A 15,078-nucleotide genomic window follows, 5' to 3' on the forward strand; every position below is an offset into this window, starting at 1 on the left:
ACTGACCTCTGTCATCATTTTAGGTGGGGGAACTTGCACAATCGGTGGCTGACTAAATACTTTTTTGCCCCACTGTAATTAGTTCCCATTTCTTTAGTCCGATCTATAAAAAATCTTAAATATAATACAGTATGAAAGGCACAAAATAGTATTTTTGTATCAGCAAGGAGCTATTAGTTAAAACCTTGGTATAGCTCAGTATGGTGTGCAGTGTGTCCTCAAAAAATTTGAGGAAATTGGAAGAAAGTTGAAGACATAAGCAGATGCAACCGGCCTAAGATAAAACTAATCTCTATCTAAAAGCTACGTACATAAGAAAAGGGAAAAAAAACTGAGCAACAGTACAAGTTAATAGAAAAACACACAACAGAAAACTATCAATTATGGATTGACCTTCCCAGAGCCCAGATCTCAAAATTACTAAAACAGTGAGATCATCAGTGAACAGAACAGACATAGCACAGGACAAAAGGCAGCCAACATCCAACGTTACAAAGTATCCCGAAGACTACTTACATAAATTGCTTAAGAGAGTTCAGGCTGTGTTGAAGAGTAAAGGTGATCATACCAAATATTGACTTTTAAACTCGAGCTTTGTACAAACTCTGTTTTTGCCTCATAAACTATATTTCAATGTATGTTTGTTTGTTTTTCAATCAATTATTTAATCTTTTACCCATTTTCCTAGCAAAGTATAAGAGAATGAAGGAAGTCTCGAAACCTTTGCATAGTACTGTATATAGATATAAATTTATATATAATTTTAGCCTAATAAGAAAATTTACATGCAATTTGCTACTTGTCAACACCAACATAAACTTAATTAAAACTGGAAAATCTGTAAAATCATAAGAAAAAATAAATTACATTTTTTGACATTAAGATGACCTAATTAAACTTTGAAGGCATACACAGTGATTCTGGTAAATGTACCGTGTAAAAAATATATATATAATTGTTATTTTTCTAATAATTCTTCCAAAATTACTTTGACCTGATCAAATTATTTACATTCAAACTGTTTTCTATTTTTAATCTACAGCTCAAAATGTTCCTCTTCTCTGGAGTTAATTGCACACAACTTGGCACGATATATATATATATATATATGAAATATATACTTTTATTTCTTTTGTTTTTTCACATGGTAACTGAGGTTAAACAGGTTTCTTTTACTTAACTCAACTCATGGTTTTCAAAAGCTGTTGAATGCAATTAATCGAAGTAATCTATATTTCACCTTTACTTTTAATATTTAATAAATGAGGTTAATTGGATTGTCAAAATCTTTTGAGATCTTTTTAAAATGGAACCAGTGATTACGTGTACAGTTGAAACTAAGGAGCCCTTTGACTTACATCATTACGCCTGTCTCAAAACAAAAACAAATGCGACACAATAATGCTCGACCGAATTTTAATTAGTTACTTTATTTGTAAGTATTTCCCTTCCCATTGTGCAGTGAGTGTGATGATTAAAATACAATAAAGTGCTCTAATTACACAAACCTCCCATGGCTTTATGAGAAAAAAACTCATAATGGAATAAAGGGACAGTAAAAAAAGCAGCTGTGTTAAATATTTCTGAGGGTTGAAAAAAAAAAAACAGACAAAAACTTTAAAAAAAAAGTTTCCTGCTAACACTGATATTATCAGCTTCATATGACCTTTAGCACCTTTACCTGGCATTAAAAGGTGACAAAGCAGAGACTGTATACAAAATGGTGAACAAGAATGGCTCATAAAAATATAATTCCTTCCTTTTTTTTGTTCTTTTTCCCCCTTCTACCACTGAGATAATCCTCTATCTCCCACTCTCAGGTTGCTACCAAAGCACATAGTGAAGAATGACTTTATGGTAAGGAAGTGCATCATGTTCTTCAAAAGATTTGTTGCACCATTCCAACACAAATGTATCATGGAGCAAATTTGCACACCTCCTAAGCACAGCTCAGACCTTGAGGCTGCGTGTTACAAACAGCCCTTTGCAGTTTTCTGCTGAGCAGCTCCACTGGAGCAGATGGGAGCTGAGAATTGAGCATTGTTCAATAATTTACTCAAGCCCAAGCAAGTCTTGACATTTGAACCACTCACCTTACTTTTCTCTCTAATTATTTGGGGTGCCTCCTCCGTAATACACCACAGTTTATATTTACTGAAAGCTACCCTCACTAATGATAAGCAATGCATCATTTAAGTTGCTCTCTTCCATGTGAGAACTGACGTGCATTTTTTGCCAAGCAATGGCGTTAATCATACATTTTCTCTTTAACCACTGGTCCAGTAAATAGTTTGCTAAGAGCTCGTGGAAATGAGGTTTTGAGGCCTTTAGTGGAAAATTATCTTCGGGTCAGAACCATCATTACTTTTGACATCATCAGGAAAGCTATTTCTGTGAATCCTCCACCACATCTGCTCACATTAGTCCTCTACATCTGTGGGAAATGAGAAGACCATCAGATCGGATGACGATGATGTAGTCTCCCACACTGCTCTTTGGATCCACAAAGGAGTCATGTTCTTTTAATTGACCCCCCCAAGCTCACTTCACAATGTTAGGCAATAGAGATAAAAGAGGAGAGACACACATCATTCGCCTCAACACAGACATGTGAGCATCCATCAGCTACCAGCACAGAATGTCCCCATATCTGCCTTCGCTCTGAGAGGAAGTGAAGGCAGGAAGCGCACTCCCCACCCGGTATTAGCAAACGGCACCTCCAGCAATCACTTTATTCAAAACGGCCTGGTGCTATACCACAGTCCAATCAATGGCATTTATATGCTCTTTGAAAAAAGCCGATAATGGGATGAGGCAGTACAGGGAGCGAGGGAAGGCGGGGGAGGTGTTAGTGCTCTAAAGTGCCGAGTCTCTTTATGTCCTTTGTTTAAATAGAAATAGAACATGACAGTGCTGAATGGACGATTAGCCTTAAGGGCTAATGTCAGTCAAGAGTCTATATGGCGATCAGGTGATCCAAACATTGGGCTGGTGTGAATGGGCACTGTTGTGTACCGCAGCATCAAAAGCGTGATCTGTCATTGAGACTCATACTGTGGCATGAAAAGGTTCAGACAGATTCCAGCAGCGAAAGGGACATCGTCAAGTTTTTTAGGGTGGTGGGATAAATGCCACTGAAGGAAAATATCTAAACACTGAAGACAAACTCAAAGCCATGGATAGCTCTGTGATCTCACCACTATTTGAGTTGCTTTGGATACTGGAGGGGAAAAAAAGAAAGGAAAAAAAGCCGTATTTTAGTAATTCAAACGCAATCGGAATTTTCAAGGGACTGCATTTTTAAAAGCAATCCATCCATCGGTCACTCGGCGGAAGGGTAAAATTGGAGTAGAGTATAATTTAGGGAAAGAAAATGTTAATAATTGTAAAAAATAATAGCAAATCAAGTAATATAAAAAAATTTTCCACTCTTGCGTCATCACGTCATCAACAGCCCTTTTCCAGCTGGTCTGCATACCTGGAATGACACACACCTCTATGCTTACCTTGGAGTACATGGCCCCATTAAGGACCTCTCCATTGCGGATCCAGATAATTGAGGCCGCAGGTTTGGCATTGTCAGCATGGCAGGTCAGATTGAGTGGGTCACCGGCCCTTAGGCTTACAACTGGCCCTCCGCTGATGACTGGGTCTTCTGGAGGAACTATTGATCAGAGACAGAGGGAAAGAAAGACAGGCCGTTAGTAAAATGTGTAGACGTGAAATCAAGCTATTGTTTTTAATGTGTGATATATTTATGTTGATAGCAAAGTTGGGCATATTGACACCCGTATAGCATTATGATCCAAAAAGTTCAGATGACCCAAATAACACAAAACTGCCGAAAAGTAATGCCTGCTACGAATTCACAGCAAAACCCTAACTATATGTCAGAGTTAGTTTCATTTTAATGGGTGCACTTATGATGCCAACAGGGGACAAAATGCTAGTTCATTGTATCAAATTAGGTTTCTTCAGAAAACAAAACCTGCAACTAGTGTTAGGTGTTCATTAAAGGTAATGACTGCAGAGAAAAATGTATTTACCACACACCTAATGGAAAACTCAGTGAATGGTGTGGTTTCAAAGCAAGGAAAGCTTTGCAGACTGAAGTCCCAGCATGACTCTCTAAACAACAATAAACTCTATCATCACTCATTGCAGACTCAGCACATATGTGTCAGCATTAAACATAATTCAGACACACAGATGTACATTTCCTCTCTTTATTTCTTATTGTGTTGACAAATACAGCAGAAGGACAAAAGCAGTGCTACAGTGTTGTATGTGTCTCTAATGGCACTGATCAAAGTCATATTCCCATTTTACCCATGAGCTGATCTGTTTTCTCACTCTTTTTTTTTTATAAGTGAAACTGCAGTGAATTATTGATTGACCTGAGTGCTCATTACAATGCAGATCTGGGGCAAGATGAAATCAAAGGCTGCAGGCAGCTGCCATATTCCCGTGCAATAGCATCATGATTGGAAGAAAGGTTGTTATGGGTTAGATTTATGCTGTCAAACAGATGTGAGAAGAATGAAACCAGAGAAAATGCAATTTGGGTTCTTTCTGGACATTGAATGACAATATGTATAAAAGCACTCTTTAATGGCAACATTAGGGCTGGATGGCGTGCACTCAGCTATGCTGCTCTGTTGCTCACTCTTTAAATAACTGAAAAAAATGTTATAACTTAACTTAGTTTTAGTTCAACGTTGCTAAATGTGTTTTTAACAACACCGCTAGTTAAATCTCAGACCCAGAGAGCTGCATTTACAGTGAGAAGAACATTGTATTCCCTGCATATATTTCTGTTTATTTCCAGCGCCACATTTTAGACTCACTTTTGTTTCCCACTCAACACTCTATTAAATTAGACATAATGCAAAACAAACCCTTCCGACTGAGCTTACTACATTCAGTATTCAGTTGTTCATTTTGAAGCAGTTACAGGAAACAGGTTCTCATTGAGGTTAGTGGTAAATACAGTTTATCAGAAATGTACTGCGCACAATAATAAGGTGACTATTTTGGGATTTTTGTCTGCAGATCCCTTTTAGATACAGCAGGAAATAATCGAACAAGAAGAGGCGGCGCTCGTCTTGTACTGTGGCTTGGAAACATGTATTCACTGAGCAGATGCAGTTTTAGAGTTTTAAATTGCACTAAACAAAGACCAATTCCTATGTTGACAAAAAGTTCTTCAAGCTGTGTTTGCTGCATTTTAAGATGTTGTATTGGTAAAATGGTCACCTATCTTTGTAGTTTGAATACACATATAAAGCCTGGTCATAAGGGTAACACAGCACTCCCGTGACAAAGACGTGCAGATCTTGGTCTTCATGCTGTGGTTGATTAGTGTAAGGGTAGATTTATGCTACTGTGACTAATATCATTGTATTACATAACATTATTGATTAAAATGTGGAAATGGGAAAAATCTTTATTAATCAAATAATCTGCAAGCATCACCATCACTACCACTTTTTTTGAGTAAATAAAGGCTTATTCAGACCAGCGTGGGAACAATGAAGTCTACTCTGGCTAGACCTAACTCTGACCAATCAGACCAGGAAAACTGCTATTTCACAGACAGTTCAGACTCACTGATTCCTATTATGTACTTGAGTGTGAAAGGCAGTGTTAATTCTGGCTGGCTCCCTTTCATCTGTACTTCGTTAATATGCGGAGGATCGGGAGAGGTAGAGGAATCTCAGGTCAGCACAAGCAGATAAGACAAGACAGTGTGCTGATCTAGGCAAGTAAGAAAGAATCTTTGTGAGAATGTGGTCACCACCTGGTTCTTTATCAGCAATTGGAGCAAGGTCAAAAAGATCACTTCATGTTATTCTTTTGCTAAGAATAGAGATTCAGCATGGCATGCAAATGCGAGAGAGAGTAAGAGACTGAAAAAAAGGCAGCATTATGAGCCTGGACTAGTCCAGAAAGCTCTGCCATCTGTCAATAAAAAAAAAAAAGTGAGGCTCAGTAATGACACTTTGACTGTTGATTGCAAAAATACAAACCTACTGGTTTGTTGGCAGCGTTCCTTTGCACATATGACTGAAACATTAATTAAATGACAAGCAAGAAGGTTTTATATGGAGGGGGGATATAAGAGCTATTAGGAATTGCCAAGATTCTTTCGCTAATCATCACAACAGCAGCAGTAACAACCTCGATCAGGACAGGATGTTAGCTGATTTAAAAATGAGAGGGAAAATTTTGGTCCGCTCTCCCATACAAAATAGTCCCAGTTCAAGATTATATCAGGGATACCTTAACTTTATTTTTTATTTTTTTTTAATGTTTTGAATCATGGCACAACAATCGGCTATATTGAGTTCAAACTGCTCACTTGGTCATGGGCTCTCTTCTCATTCAATCATTCTGTTGCTGGCTTATTTTTGTGTTTTCGGCCATTGTACCGTTGCACCATTCAAACCTTTCCTAAACTTCAGGTCAAAACATTTTTTTCAGCGAGCCCATGAAGGAAAGCCCCTCTTTCCTTCAGTTCGATCAGAGAGACTTTGCTGTTTGTTTAAAACATGCTACCAAGACCTAGTTGAAGTTGTGGTGTGTTTCTCTTAGTACACCTATTCAGAGTTTTCCTTGTTGTGAACATGTGCTGTTCCATTACTCTTGGGCCCTTTAGAAATATTTATGTAGTTCTTTTTTCCCGGGGATGTACATCTCTACGTTTTCGCATAAAGCTGTGATCAAGTCATTATCTGGACTTTCTTGCAAGTCATGGACTCGGGCTTGAATACCACACATTCATGTAAGGTGATATAAAGCTTAAACTGACTGAAGTCTCACATAAAAAGTCTTGTTCAAGGAATGTTCAAGGAAACTTTCCTCTCTTGCATACGTTCTAATAAATCAGCTTTCTGTAAATAGGTGCTCAGCTAGGGTCGTAGGGTGATTCTAGTAATGAGTGTTGTTATACTCTCCCAGGTTGTTTTAGTAAGTAACTGTATGGACCCTTTTGACCTTTTTATAGTCCCAGTTGTTTATTATTCAGCTTTACGTATTCCTCTGAGAGGTGCAAAGTGGACCGTGCAAGAGGAGTTTATGATTTCATGCATAGTGCCGTTACATGGAAGAGGGAGTCGCAGCGAAAACGGCACTCTGGGTACGGTTTCAGGTCATGTCTCTCTGGAGGGATGCTTGCCAGGAAAACACAAAGGGTAAATGGGGAATATAACAAGGAGATGAAGGACATGCCTGGCTGCCTCCATCCAGCATACCTTTGTATCTTTCTGTCCTTCACAGTGTTTGAGGTCTTATGCAGAGTGTGTCAATATGGAGACAGTTTGTGACAGCCTGGGCTGAAATTGTTGGTTGTGTTAATGAAAAAAAGCCACAACTTGTGATCATCGCCACTAAAGGAGCACGAAGAATGTTCTATTCAAAACAGAAATGCAGTTAAACTTGGCGCAGAGGAATTGGGAACATCTGACCAATAACCTAGCATTCATTGAATATATAAATGACCAAAAAATATGATTAAAATAGATCTTTCTCTTCATCTAAGATCTTTCACTGATATCGCCTTATGACTGCCAGGTCTGACAGTTATACAGAGGCCAAACCTTGAACTTGAATCAGCCATCATCATTACTGGGCTGTTTGCAAACTCGGCAGTCCCTAATGGTTCTAAATTAGCTCTTTACTGCAGCCATTCGATGGACTTGGCATAAGTGTGGTCAGTGGTACAGATTGATCACTCCTCTTTAATTACAGGGCTGACTCATTGCAAACTCTGCTCCACTCTGTCCGCTTTTTTCTTCTCTCGGATAATAATTTAATCCCTTTCAAGGCTTTCTCAAATTTGCATTCGTCTGTGCAAATTTGCTGGCGTGAATTCACATGGACATCAACTTTTGCAGGTATTTCTGTGATTACACGTTTAATACAAATAAGCAGACGACTGATTGCTGAATTGCCACGAAGCGGTTTGTTTTACTCATGTATTAATCAAACATGCAGCATTGGCAGTGGCTGCAGCTCAAGATTTAGGTAAAGACTAACTGTAAGATACAGCCAGTTCATTACTTTCATCATTTGAAAGCTTTCTTTGGGCCTGATTTGAGTGTGTGTTTTGATCCGGTGGCTTCAGATCATAAATGTCATAGTGGGTTCTAAGGAGCCTTTTATTTATTTCTGGGATAAATCCAAATTGCTCTGTCAAAACTCACATTCATTTACCTCATCTGATGCTTCATAAGTCTCAGGATTCATTTATGTGCTTCGCGTCGCTATAAATGTCTGACTACATGTCCTACCTTCTATCAGAGTGAGTGAAAACAGACAACGATGTCAGAAAAACATAGAATTCAGTGAGATCATTTACTGGTAGTGTATAATCAATTAGACCACAGCATATTGATGTGTAATGAACAGTGAAAAGCAGTAAGTCTGTCAGCTCCAACAGGGGCTTGAATAAACCCAGGGGATCATAAAGCTGCCTTTTGTCTCACGATACATATGAATTATCCAAACACTGGACATAAAGCTTGAATTTATGTGATAGCATGCACTAGAGTTAGCTCGTGATGATCCTGCTGAGTTTTTAGGAAACCAGCACTGGGAGAAGTCCTCCAAAGCAGCCAATGAAATCTTGTGAGCACCCCAGCTTTCCAGGAGTGCGAGCAAGGAGGAAAAGCAATTTGGAGGCAAATGAATGAGAGAGCTCCACATAAGGTGGCTGGACGATGTAGGGGAGGGGAAGGCTGGCAACGTGTCAGCTGTGCTTCGGCGGACGTGTCCTGAACATCAATGTGATTCCTGACTTTCCTGTCTATTCCAGAAGAATACTTGCACGGGCTGCCTGTCACCCTGCCGCGACAGCTTGCAGAGTTTGTGAAAGACAGATCAGGAAAAACAGAAGAGTAGAAGGCAGGAATACCCAGCGCAGGGTGGATACAAGAGACATGTGTGGCTCACTGGCCCAAATCACCGGCCCTCTTCAAGTGCTGTCATAGTACATCTGTTTGGAAGCAGAAGATCTTCAGCCATGACTGTGCACATGCATGAGACAGGAGAACAAGTAAGAGTGAATAAAAATGAAATGAAAAGGAAAATAAGAGAAACAAACAAAATGGCAGATTGCAGTTGCAAAAACAACAGCACAGCACTGATTTGTAGAAAATCCGTGGCGCCATGGTGGAAATATGAAATAATAAGTTGCTAGAAAAGAAAAAGAAGAGTAAAGAGAGTAAAGAGAGAGGTAGAGGAAGAAAGCAGCTGGACGCCAATGGGACAGTAAGGGGAGATGATCAAAAGGTGCAAAATTTTTGCTAAATTTTAATATGTACAGTGTAGAAGCACAGCACGAGTCGGCATCATGATCTCTGCGAACACTGCCAAATAAAATGGAGGGAAGGAAGGATGAAGATGAGATGAGGAGTGGGTAGATGCCAGAGCTGTCAGAGATGTGCACTGCTTGCTCCGTCACAGCGCAGCCATGTGCAGCCCTAAGCTGCTCTCCACAGATTGGGAGGGTGCTGACATTGCTTCTCACCACCCAGCTGAGTTGTGCTCTATAATTACGTGTGTATTATGTATGTATGTTTGAATTTAAGGAGTGTGGTGTGTGTGTGTGTGTGTGGGGGGGGGTTTAGGCAAGGTCAAAATCCAAGTTCCAACTCACAGTTAAAAGTGAAAACTTTTCATTCAAAATTTCTGGCAGTTATCAGCCCTTGTTGTTATATTTTCTTAAGCCAATCATTAGTTTGCTGACAAGAATTACAGTCAACTGAAGAAAACTGACTCACTGAGTAGTGCGGTGCATTCAAATTAGCTCAGCACCTGTACACAGTCGGTGCTGTTGTTTCGCGGCACACGAATTCATGTCATTTCTTCTCCTTCTGTTCAAATGCTGAGAAGGAAAAAAAAAACCAACGAAAAAACCAAACATCCTACATGCAGCCTGTCTGCCATAATCGCACACCTGCTCACTGCCTCTGATACCATAGATGTAGTTATTGTCCCATCTCATGTTGCAGAAAAGGCAGTGTAATGTGAATGTTACAGTCAAGTTTTCTCCCAGAATGACTGCCGTTTAGGACACCTTATCTCTCATTATACTACTGAGATGCTTGGCTAGGCTTAAATTACCTTTTGTAAAAGACAAATTGGTTACTTACAAGGAAATCTGCAAAGAATTTAATAAGGGTTCCTCAAAATGTGGCTCAAACAGCAGTATCCGGTAAAAAGGATACTGATATGGCTGACTTCGGTGACTGTAACTTTAACCTTTAATGAAAAAACGAAGAATCAAAATCTTAATAAAAGAAAGATCACGTGCAACTAATACAGAAAATACAGGTCTTCTATATAAGCTTTCACTTGCCCTTGGACTTACTGAAACATACTTCAAAGGCAGCACTTGATGTCATGGTCCGTGGAGATAGACCGTGTGGGAATGTGTGTGTTGGACCCAGACGCGAACACAAGCGAAGATGCAGGAGTGGATTAAACAAAAGCGAGCCTTTTATTATGGCTGATAACAGAACAAACCAGAGCGAGGGCAGTATAAGGGTAATAGTTCAAACAGAAAACCTAAACTGGACATAAACTAAGAAAAAGCTATGGCTGGAGATACGGAACACAGGGGTGGTAACACAGACGACGCGACACAGACTACGTGAAACACAGAGACTAAATACACAAGAGGGATGATCAGGGGAAGTGGCCACACATGGGAACACAGCTGACACAGATAAACATAACAAGACATGGCAGGAGTAAACAACACTGACGGGAGACTGTCAAAGTAAAACAGGAAGTACACAGGTGCAAACAGGAGGAGAGAGAGAACACGGGCATAGTGGGCTGGGGAAACATGGAATGAAACAAGGAGGGGAGATGAGGGCTCACAGATACATAGAGGGGCACACAGGGGATAAAAGTCACAAGGGGAAGTCAAATAAGGAACACCACAACAGGACAACTTAGGAAACATGGCCTAAATAAGGAACGAAATACAAAAATACAAGAAACTAAGAATACTGGGCCCACATGGCCCAGGACCATGACACTTGAAGCTAAAATGCACATTAATAAACTATTTGTGATAATTTGTGTTTTTTTAGAACGAAAACTTCTAATTCTATAGTAGCTTTCTTGTCTTTTCTTGTCTTTTTTTTTTAGCCCTGCCCTCAAAGTTCATTTCCATTACTAAAAAGATGGCAGTGTGATCCTTGAGAAATAATGAATTCAGACTTATCCACAGAAATGGCTGATTCAGCTTTGGCAGTTGAAAACAACAATAACAAAAGATACCCTTGGGCTTTTGTGTACATGAATATTGTTGCTGAAGCATGCGCCCAAAACATTAACAATGCAGGAAAGGGAAAACAAATATCTTGCACACAATGGTTCATTCAAATGGCGTGCTATCAATTATGTTTGTCAGACGACCAGCGTAATATTGTATTTATGAATGCTTTTCATTTCCAAAGATCTTCTGCGGGGGCTTTGAATTTCAACCGCTGCACCAACTGCACATTGGTTCTTCCAGAAGTGAATCAACCACATATGGTTTAATTGTAAATGTAAATGTTGAAATGCTGATGCGCAAATATGCAAGATTAATAACAGAGCTTATATTAGGAGAAAAAAGGTCAAAAATGTATCTTATTGCACAATCAGACAACTATTTAAGCGTAACTAGATAAACCGTACAATAAAGGGTTGCCACAATACTCACATTTCAAACTTGATACCAGCACTTGGAAAGATATTCAGTACTATTATCAACACATGCAAAAAACAGAAAAGGCAAAACAGATGTGACGAATACCAATCCTTGCACGGCTCTATAGCCATGTTAATTTCCTGTGCTTTTGGTGGCTTGCCACCATGTTTTTGTTGCCGATCAAATAGAGCTGTTAAGGTAGGCTGTTGCATTTTCTGTCTAGCTGCTGGTAGACTATTCTCTGCTTCAATCTGTTACATTAAAAGAAACACAGCACCCCAGTCTTTCTTCATAAAGGTCGGGGTGCCAGTCTTGAAGCTGCTTCGCTGAGTCTGTTGCGCTACTGTTTGAGTGCTCAGCTGATAGTGAGAGGAGGGGCTCTGTGCCTGCCTGTCTGCACCACTGCTGTGTGAAGCTGTGTGTCAGCTGGAGGAGGCGACGGCAGCAGCGCTGGTATCAATACTGTTACAAATGAGTATGTGATCCCATAGTTCTTTTCAGTATCCATTTAGCATCTGAGTACCAATTTTTTGACATTATTCGGTACATATGATACATAATAAACAAAAGTTAAGAACTGTGATATCCAGAGACACCGGTGTTACACAACAAGTGATGCAACATTTCTGAATGGGGGGATTATTGTCTACTACACAAAAAGCTTTGTAACTCTTTTTTATTTCCTCCAGATAACGTCTACATCTTAAAAAAATCTCCTGTTTTTATATCCATGCTTCAAGCCAAAAAATAATCTCATCAAGGTTAATGGATGATCAAAAAAAATACTTGAGAATAGCCGGTGATGATAAATGAAAAATATTGGGCCTAATGGCCAGGCATTTTTTTTTTTTTTTTATCTTTTGAGTTTATCTTTAGTAAATTTTAATTAACAGCCAACAGTGAACAGTGTACCAAAAGCTCTCTGTTTGAGTTTACAAATTAACTGTGTCCTTTTAAGACAGGATTCAAAATTAAGAGAACTAACTAATTAAAGGAATTCAAGGCTGTCCATTAAGTAGGAAGGATTCATTAAGTGACTGGGGAAAAAAGGAGTGAGTAAATGCAGATGGTGACAAAAAAACCCACTTAAAATAAAGACTAAAATGTCTGTCAATAAATGGCACTACAATTCATTAAAAGCATATTTCTTTTGTGTAAAGAATTACCACAATCCAGTTAATTTAAAATCAACCAAACACCTTAGATAAGTTTTTCAGCCAAAGACCTTAATCAAACAACAGTGATCCCACTTCCTTTCATTCCACCGGTCCCCAACCAAAGGTAGAAAGATTAGAGCAAAGGTCTGGAGAGGTGCCAACTAGCTGCAAGGGATATAATTAGCCTCAGGGGTCTTTTTTGGACCTGAAACCCTCCATTCTCTTCCTTCATGACTAATTCACAAGACCTTGATTCTCCTTTGGCATCTGAGAGTAAGCCTGCAAGCCATGCAAACTGTTAAGCGCACTATCCATTTAGTTGCCAAAGCTTTTCGATGAAGGGAGTTCATTATCGTTTATAAATGTTGATGTAGTCAGTCTTTTTTAACTTCCTAACTCTTCCTTACTCTTCCCCATTTAATTATTGGCTGAAATGAATAAGAGTGAAGTAAAGGCTTTCGCTCCGTTTTCTAGTGAATGGGTGGGTTGTTTACATGTGTATTTTTTACAAGGCCAAACTCAGTGAAAAGAAAAGAGAAAAAAAGACAGAAAACTTGAAACATGCAACTTTATTCTTTAGTAGCATGAATATTCGTGTTCTGTGTTTCCAAAGATATCAAAGTTAAGTGTTGAGAAGTTACTCTGACATGGCACATGGATGTATATGGGCTGAAACTGAATTATAAAAGATGGAGAGGAGAGCTTTAGATTTATTCTGCTGTCAATTTGGAAATGGAAGACTTTGTGTGTGCGTGTGTGTGTGTGTGCACTGGTGGGTGTGAGGATGCATTTAAGCATAATGCATATATGCCTATGTGCCATATTTGTGTCTGTGTGCGCGCATATAGGCATGTGTGTGGCCGTAGCTGCTTTCCAAGTTGATAGACACACTCTGTCACCGCTGGCAAGTAATTGACAGCTAGGAGTTTGCAGTGACACAGGCCTTGCATATATTTCCTCCATTACCTTGTGTGTAGATCAGCCTGGAGTTCTCCCTGGCAGCGCATTGTGGAGTCATTGAGCTTGGCAGGGGATTAAACAAACACCTACCATTCAGGCTCATGGGGAGGTATGATAAACTCTCTCGCTCTCAATAAATCAAATACGAATAAAGGTGTTCCCTTTCTCGTAGCTTATTAGCTAAGATAATACAGTTCACCCAAATTCTGCACTTCCTTGCAGCATTTGATGCTTACGGTTGAAATTTCAGGGTTAGTAAATAGTGCTTTATTGCTTTAATTTACTTGGAATATGCCAAGATTCGACCACATGGAGTACAGTGGGGGGTGAAATAAAACTGAAAGTAGAAAAATATTTGCATCCACTGCTTATGGCAATTGTGTGCTCCCATATGAGCATCCTTTCACTGAAGGCAGCTTTTACCTAGAAAATTTCCAAGGCCACTAAGGCTAAACAAAGTGGTGTTTAGAATCATATTAAAGAAATAAGACATAATCATAAAGAAAAGCTGGCAGCACAAGAATATTAAAAGTAATGCATTTTTTTAAAAAGAAAAAAGAGAAAAAATGGTAAATTAAAAACAAATACAAATTAATAAAGATTATAAAGGAAGAGAAGGAAGAAATGATAAAACACTATAAAAGACACCAAACAAATAACTCAAAGTGGAAGCAAAGAGAAAGCCAGCGTATAAAAATATGTCTTTAGAGGGATTTAAAAGGCGATAAAGAGCTCGCCAATCTGATCTCCTCGCTGAGGTTGTTCCAAAGAGTGGATGCCCTGATAGAAAAGGCTCAGTCACCCTTGGTCCTCAGCCGAGATTGTGGGATGGCCAGCGCAGCCTTGGCTGAGAACCTCAGGTTACGACCGGGCGCACACAGCGTCAGAAGATCTGAGACATACTTTGGTGTGAGCCCAGAGCTGGCCTTGAAAAACATTATTAAAATCTTAAGATCAGCTAATATTAATAGGTAACCAATAAAACTATTTATTTATTTATTTATTTTAGTTTTGTGTCTGACTGCTGCACATGGACAAGCTTGACAATGTTGATTCAGACATGTATAAAAATGTATTATAGTTTAATTGTAATATTAGCATGTATAACTGCCTCTAGATTTCATTTGGTTACAATTTGATTGTAGAGCAACAACCTTTTTCAAACACAGGGAAGAAAGGGAAGTTTAGACATGGGCCCCAGCCTTGTGTGAACATAAAGTGATTTGGCTGAAATTTGTCAGAGATTATTTTTTA

General features: G+C 39.1%; 1 protein-coding gene across 6 annotated transcripts in view; it reads right to left on the reverse strand.

Moving 5' to 3' along the window:
• Positions 1-15,078, reverse strand: part of kirrel3b (kirre like nephrin family adhesion molecule 3b) — a 167,855-nt gene that overhangs the window by 47,991 nt on the left and 104,786 nt on the right. For all 6 annotated transcript variants that reach the window (XM_013911002.1, XM_005720643.1, XM_013911010.1 and 3 more), the window contains exon 5: positions 3,507-3,664. In XM_013911002.1, the coding sequence (XP_013766456.1) occupies positions 3,507-3,664 (158 nt within the window). The remainder of the gene's footprint in view (positions 1-3,506; positions 3,665-15,078) is intronic.

The sequence above is a fragment of the Pundamilia nyererei genome, unplaced genomic scaffold, assembly GCF_000239375.1.
Source record: "Pundamilia nyererei isolate P.nyererei 1_Seehausen unplaced genomic scaffold, PunNye1.0 scaffold00003, whole genome shotgun sequence".
Taxonomy (NCBI): Eukaryota; Metazoa; Chordata; class Actinopteri; order Cichliformes; family Cichlidae; genus Pundamilia; species Pundamilia nyererei.